We start from the raw sequence: 8,060 nt of genomic DNA on the forward strand, positions 1-8,060 counted from the left end.
TATAGCCACTTTTGAAAGAGATATATCTTTGCTCTGGAAATTGTTATTGAGTTTAATGCTGTTGTAATGAAATGCTTCTTCTAATAATAAAAAAAAAATTAAAACAAAACAAAACAAAACAAAACAGCATTCCGGGGAGACAGGAAGCTGCAGAAGGAAGCATTTCACTCTTTAGACCTCTGGAACCTTAAAGGTTTTAAGCAATGAAAATCAAAAATTAAAAAAAAAGTGTGTGTGTGTGTGTGTGTGTGTGTGTGTGTGTGGTGTATGTGTGGTGTGTGTGTGTGTGATGTGTGTGGTGTGTGTGTGTGATGTGTGTGGTGTGTGTGTGTGATGTGTGTGTGTGATGTGTGTGATGTGTGTGATGTGTGGTGGGGGGGCGGTCATGCATAGCCACAGCTTTCCTGTGAACGTCAGAGGACAACTTCATGAAGTTGGTTCTCTCTTTCCACCTTTGTGTGGGTTCCAGGGCAATACTTTTACCCACTAAGCCATCTTATCATCCCAGAAGATACCTTTTTAAAAACGTGTTCAGGAGATGGTTGAGAGGTAGTTTGTAGGATTAGATGGCTGGTTGGATTAAAGGACAGAGTAAACTGAATAATGAACCTACCCATCTATTAATAGTGTGGGGATAATATTTCATAAAGACAATATAGGAAACAATGGTTTATACCGCCTGCTGAATTTGGAATTACTACCCACCATGGAAAGCAATTGGTACATACTGTTGAAAGCACGTCCCTGGCTACGTTCCTTTTAGCAAACGGTCCCAGAGGCGACCTAGTTGGGCCCTGCACACATAATAACCCAGTTCAGTTGCATCTGGAGGATGGAACTAATTATAACTCAGTCGACAGCAACTGAAATAATACGACATTTTGATTAGTCAAAGCTAATGTATTAGATAGTTCAGATCCAAAGTCTGCATTTCTGTTTGCCTTACTGCATTTGCGGTCATGTTTACCTGTGGAAAAGGCTCCATTCTTCCTCGCTAAGGTAGGAAATACCTCTATTCTTTGTGCGCATGTGCGTCAGTGCCTCACAGGAAACATGCGGAGGCCTCACGCAGTAGAAAGCTTCTTGGTCCCGAGCATCCAGGTATTGACACAGCTCAGTGCTTGTGTTTAAGGTCAGGCCACATTCAGTGAGGACATGCGAGGTGCCTTTAGAAAACTGGCCAGTGAAGATGATTCTGTCGTAGCCTTGGTTCCTCGCCCTCCAGAGAGCTGACACCCCTTCACTGGGGTGGATGAGCAGGATGGACAGGGAGACTGGACCCTCCCAGAACAGAGTGAAGCTGACCAGGTAGGTGCCGTTGTTGAAGTCTGTCACCTTTCCAGTAGCACCTGCCTTCAGGGCTGGGGTGAACATCCTGGCCCTCAGGAAGTCCCCACCGTACTCCTTCCTGCGTCCCAGGTAGTCCCTGGCCTCCAGGAGGACGTCCAGCTGGTCCCCCCTGCAGTATGTGTGTTGAGGGTTGAGGACGGTGGCCGTGCTGTGCTTGGCACTGGTGGTGCTTTTGAGGTGGGTGAAGGGTCTGGGTGGGATCTGCTGGTCCAGCTTTTCCAGGATCTCCCTGAGTCTCAGCTCTGTCTCTGTTGGTGACTTGATCAGGCTCATGGTTTTAGGGGTCCCCCCTATTCTTAGCTCATCCTCTGTATGGAACTTTGACAGATTCATTGGAGTCTGAGGGCATGAGGACTTCATGAAGGTGTTCCAAGGACGGAAGGAGATGGATCTGTCTAGAGCAGTCCAAAGCTGAAATGACAAAAAAAAAAAAAAAATGTAATGCATTATAAATTTCATCTGTTCCCAATAAGTTTTACTTAAGATAAGTGTTGTGGTTTGAATGAGAAATGTCTCTCATAGGCTTCTGTATTTGATTTATTGGTTCTTAATTAGTGACACTGTTTGGGAAGGTATATGCAAACCATAATAGAGGAGGAACCTGATTCATTTATTCTAAAATTTTGTGAATATAATAGTCTCTTAAGCATAACTTTTAACAAGCTAACCCTAGCATAAACTACAGTAGTAAAGTAGGGTCGGAGAAGCACAGTGTCATCCAGATAAACCAATCAAACAGAATAGAGCTTTCTAATAGAATTGTTCATATGTGGTAGTTTAACATGTATTTGTGGTAACATTAGAAACTAGGAATTTGGGGCTGGAGAGATTTCTCAGTGATTAAGAGCACTGGCTTCTCTTGCAGAAGACAGGGATTCCACCCATATTGCGGCTAACAACTATCTATAACTCCATTTCCAGGAGATCTGATACCCTCTTTTGACCTCTGTAGACATTGCATGACTTGGATAGACTAACATACATGCAGGCAAAAAACTCACATACACAAAATTTTTAATTAAATAAAGAAATCAGGAATTTATATTTAGCAGTTTATACTGGGGTGAAAATGTTCATTGTATTGAAAGAAATTTGAAAATATCCACGTCATGTTGCATTATAAAGGTCCAAATGAATTAAAGACATAAAATGGAAAATTATAATTAAAATTGCAAAATAAAGAAATTTTGTTTTTTTTTTAAGTAAAGGCATAGGATTATACAACGCAAAGCACTTTGTTTCTTTCATGTGTGCATGTCCGTGTGTGTGCACACACATGCCATAATGCACACGTTGAAGTACTTTTGAGAATCAGTTCTCTACTTCTACTTTTATGTGAGTTTTGGGGATCAAAACAGTCTGGCAAGTGCATTTACCTGCTGAGCCACCTTGCCCAGTCTTATAGTTTCTTTATGGCATCAGATCAGGGAGCACTTCTTACATAATTTTGCAAAGGTACAACCCACAAGAAAAAGTGTCTAGGACTGGTGAGATGCCTCAGTGGGTAAGAGTTCTTGCCATGCAAGCCTGACAATCTGAATTTTATCCCTGGAACCCAGAGGAAAATGAGAGGACCAACTCCCCAAACTTGTCTTCATACTTGTACATGTGCTAGATATGAATGCATGCATTTACACATTCATCATACACACGCACATTATATGAAGTTGAAAAGTATTTCCATATTCAGCTATTTATATCCTTAAAAATTAAAGTTTTATTTGAGAAGGGATACCATAGACAAAAGTAAAAACACAAGAAAGTGGGATTCAAAAAAGAGGGCCACTTCATTCTGATCAAAGAAACAATTGACCAAGAACATATTACAACATGAATATATATGTACCAAACTCTGGTGCACCCAATTTCACAAAAACAGTACTAAAGGATTTTAAGACACAGATTAACTTTAACTCAGTAATAGTAGGGGACTTCAAAACACCACTCTCTCCATTACATAGGTCAACTGGACAAAGAATAAACAGAGAGACATCTGAATTAAATGATACCATATACCAAATGGACCTAACAGACATCTTCCAAATATTCCACCCAAGCACCAAAGAATACACTTTCTATTTAGCACCCCATGGAACTTTCTCTAAAATTGACTATATACTGGGGCAAAAAATAAACCTCAACAAATACAAAAAAACTGAAATAATTCCATACATTGTATCATAACACAATGCAATAAATCTCAACACCAAAAGAAGCACTAGTAACTACATGAACTCATCCAGATTAAACAGCACACTCCTGAATGATGAATGAGTCAAAGAAGAAATTAAGAAAGAAATAAAAGTATTCCTGGAACTAAACAAAAAAGATAATAGAACACAACAAAACCTCTGGGACACTTTCAAAGTAGTTCTAAAAGGGAAGTTTATTGCTCTAAGTGACTACATTTAAAAACCAGAAAGAGCACAAAAAATGATTTAATATTGAAATTCAAGACTCTGGAAAGGCAGGAACAAGTTAAAATCAAACCCAGCAGACAAGAAAAATAATAAAAATCAGGGCAGAAATTAATGAAATAGAAACAAAGAAAGCAATACAAAGAATCAATGAATCTAAAAGCTGGTTCTTTGAAAAGCTAAACAAGAGAGACAGACCCTTGGCCTAATTAACCAAAAAAAATAAAGTGCAAATCCATATCAATGAAATCAGATATGAAAAGGGAAGCATCACAACAGACACCAAAAAAAAATACAGAACACTATAAGGGAATACTTTAATAACCTATAATCTATTAAATTTGAAAACCTAAAAGAAATTGATGAATATCAAAAATCATGGGAACCACCAAAGCTAAATCAAGGAGATATCAACAGTTTAAAGAGACCCATAACAAATAAGGAAGTTGCAACAGTAATACAGATCCTCCAGACTCAAAAAAGCCTGGGCCCGGATGGAGTCACAGCAGAATTCTACCAGACATCTAAAGAAGATTTATAGCCAATACTACTTAAATTATTCAAAAAGATAGAAACAGAGGCAGAACTCCCAAATTCCTCTGTGAAGCCAGCATCACTCTAATACCAAAACCAGGTAAAGATACAATCAAAAAAGAAAACTATAGACCCATATCCTTAATGAGCATAGACACAAATATTCTCAACAAATACTTGCAAACCACATGCAGACACACATAAGGCTTTATTCCAGAGATGGAGGATTGGCTCAATATGCATGAGTCAATAAATGTCATCGATCATATAAATGGACTCAAAGACAAAAAATCACATCATCATTTCAATAGATGCAGAAAAGGCTTTTGACAAAATTCAGCATGAATTCATGATAAAAGTCCTAAAGAGAAGTGCACTGGAGGGAACATACCTCAACATGATTAAAGCTATATGCAACAAACCTACAGTCAACATCATTCTAAAGGGGAAAAAATGGAAGCATTCCCATCAAAATCAGAAACCAGACAGGGATGTCCACTATCTCCACTCCTTTTTAATGATTCTCTCACTGCGGAGAATGTGGCGTGCCACAGCTTGTGTTCTGACAGCACAGACACAACCACAAACCCGACTGGAGAGTGGAAAGATGAAGAGCAGAACTGCCCTGTGGACCGCCTTGTTGATGTGGACTGGAATGAAAAGATACAGCTTCAACCCACAGCACCAACTCCAGTAGAAAACACTCAACAGAAGCTCTCCGGATGCTTTCTACCCATAATTGCATATTTCATCTCAAAGATTATCATCTTACTAAACAGGAATTCTAGAGGCTTTGCTGCCCAAATCAAGAAGAAGACAAGGATACCCACTGCTCTGTTACCATCTAACCTTGGGGTGCAGTCAGATAAGAAAAAACAAATGAAGACACTAGCATTGGAAAGAAGACTTAAAATAATTATCGTTTTACTTTGGTGGCTATTTATTTAGAAAATCCTAGAGTGTCAATAGAATAATAACCACAAATCATAATGAGATTTAGCAAAGTAGCAGGTAGTAAAATTAATGTATCTACAGACTAAACTCAGAGAGAAGGCAAGACGAAACAGAAGGTCTGACATGGCAGAAAAATAACAGCCGAATACTTAGTATGTGTTTAACAAATGTCCGATATCTACATGAGGAGAACCCATAAAGCATTATGACAAAATGGAACAGAGGAAGGGAAATCGTGTTCACGGACAGAACTTACACATGTGTATTCGTTGCTTGTCTTGCTCCTGGACAAAATAAAGCAGCTTAAAGAAGGAAAGGGTCACCTGCGCTCACAGTTCAAGATCACAGCCCCCCATGGCAGGGGAGTCACCGCATCAGGAACCTGAGGCAGCTGGTCACATGTGTCCATGGTCAGGAAGCAGAGGCAAAGGGACTAAAGGCTGTGCTCAGCTTGCTTCTTCCTTTTCATGCAGTCCCAGACCCCAGTGGGTGGGATGATGCCACCCCCATTTAGGGCGACAGACATACCCAGAGGCTACCTAATCTAGATAACCCCCCACAGGCATTCCTATAAGTTTGTCTCCTCTGATTCTTGATCCTATCTAGTTGATAATCAAAATTCAGGATCACAACATTTAATGAAATCATAGGAAAAAAATCATCAGGATTATTTGGACAAGACATATCAAATGGAAAGTTTACTTAAAAGGATAAATAATACTAACCAGAAAACATGTGGGGCAATCAAATGCAGAGGCTGTAGGTATGGGGAAGGTTAGCCTTACTGTATATTAAAACTTGTAAAATTTCTGAAATTAAACTAAGGTGTTGTTTTGTTTTGTTTTGTTTGAGACAAGGTCTTGTGTAGAGCAGGAGACTGGCCTCAAACTTGATGTGTAGCTGAGAATGGACTGACTTTCCGATCCTCCAGCCTCTGCTTCCCAAACACTGTGGTAACAGGTATGGGTCACCACGCCTCATTTATTCAGTACCGGGATTGAATTTAGGGTTTGGTGCATGCTAGATAGAGTCTTTATCAGCTGGGCTACATGTCCAGCCATAAAATGGGATGGTTTGGTGCTTGAATAAAAAGATGTAAGGGGACTGGTCAATTGCTCAGTGGATAAAAAGCACTTGCCTCTAGGCCAAGCCTGAAGTCCAAGTTTGATCCCAGAATCTACATGGAGGAGGAGGAGAACCAACTCTCACAAGTTGTGTCCTCTGATCTTCATATGTGTGCTGTGATCCTAGTCCCTTCTTGCTTCCCTCCAAATAAATAAGAAAACATTTTTTAATGGTACAGAATAAAAATCAGAATGCACTTTATTATTTATGCAAATTTAATATTCTATAGAGGCAGCACTCAAAATCAGTGGGGGTATAGGATGGTACTTTTAATAGGAGGATTTGGGTCACTGGACAGTCCGATGGGCAAAAATTAAATTAGATGAACTCCTCATACAATTTAAAGAACAGACTCCAAGTAAATAAGATAAATATAGACAGTGGAACTACACAGGGAAAAGCTAAGAAAACATGGTTAAATTCCATATAGAGTTCCAGTGAGGAGACTTCCCTAATTAGTACTTAATATCCAGAGGCTGTCAGAGACATTGAGTACTAAAAATAACCCCCATAGAGAAAACATAATGGCAAACTGGATCTATAGGACCAAGGAATATATATGGATTTAGCAACATGTACTTAGTGACATGGCAGTTCGTGGCCTTAAGAAAGGCCATTTTGGGAGCTGTGGGAGCTAGGACACTGATTAGAAAGGACGGAGAATGAATGGGCCCTGAGGAAATGGTGACAGGGTCTCCCTCCTACCTCAGCCCCATAAGGTAGGGGGAGAAGAAAGCAGCGTTGGAGTGGGAAAGGAGGGGCAGCATTGGCTGGGAGGTCCTGGGGATACAGCTCACACAGGTGGAGATCTCAGGCCAAAGAGGAGAACTGTGTTCCTACCTTTGTGGAGTTTTGGGAATTGACAAAAATAATCCAGGTAATGACTAAAAAGGAAGTCAGCATCAGCAGCATTTTCTGAAGCACCATATTTGAGGACATGATGAGCATCCTAGGAAAGAGCACAGGAGACGGCGCCACATAAGAAAGAGTCTCTGGGCATCCTAGAAGAGCACAGGAGAGGGCGCCGCAGAAGAGAGAGTCTCTGCGCATCCTAGAAGAGCACAGGAGAGGGTGACGTGAGGAGGGAGTCCCTCTGTACTCGCTTCGTTTGCCAGTGAGACTTTGATCACCTTCAGTGAGTCACCTTCTTCTTTTCATATCTTTAAAAAAAAACTTCATTTTTATTTTATGTGTATGAGTGTTTTGTCTCTATCTTAAGTGTACCAATGCATGCAATGCCTGCAGAGACCAGAAGGTGTCAGATCCCCTGGAACTGGAGTTATACACAATTGTTAGGCACCATGCAAGAGCAGCCAGTGCTCTTAACTGCTGAGCCATTTCTCCAGCCCCTTGCTTTCCTATCATAATGAACACACCTGTAATCCCTTTCCCCACACTGTTGCCTACTCTTGTTCAAGTTTTAGTTAGAACAATTGTTTCCTCCGCCTAGACGCTGAAATGGGAGTCTGTTGTGCCTCCCATGTTCTCTCTCCTAGCACTGTGTAGTTTTTAGTCACATATTCCATTCACCACGACTCCAGTGAAAAGCATAAACGTTAATTAGTTGTCATGTTCTTTGGGGGAAGGCATAGGCTAACTCCTGGAAGGATATGAATCTGCTTATAAAAATAACCTATAAAGTACCTTTAAAGAAACTTTTTCCTATAGAGCGTGTCACTT

General features: G+C 40.3%; 1 protein-coding gene across 2 annotated transcripts in view; it reads right to left on the reverse strand.

Annotated features, from left to right (window-relative positions):
* The window catches only part of LOC103748331 (NXPE family member 2), a 23,391-nt gene extending 16,072 nt beyond the window's left edge, over positions 1-7,319 (reverse strand). For both annotated transcript variants that reach the window (XM_029554968.1, XM_008850953.1), the window contains exons 1-3: positions 7,221-7,319; positions 1,676-1,761; positions 968-1,618 (exon numbers count right to left, since the gene is read on the reverse strand). In XM_029554968.1, the coding sequence (XP_029410828.1) occupies positions 968-1,618; positions 1,676-1,761; positions 7,221-7,319 (836 nt within the window). The remainder of the gene's footprint in view (positions 1-967; positions 1,619-1,675; positions 1,762-7,220) is intronic.
* Positions 7,320-8,060: the final 741 nt, after the last annotated feature.

This window comes from Nannospalax galili, unplaced genomic scaffold (genome assembly GCF_000622305.1).
Source record: "Nannospalax galili isolate Female #2095 unplaced genomic scaffold, S.galili_v1.0 scaffold265, whole genome shotgun sequence".
NCBI lineage: Eukaryota > Metazoa > Chordata > Mammalia > Rodentia > Spalacidae > Nannospalax > Nannospalax galili.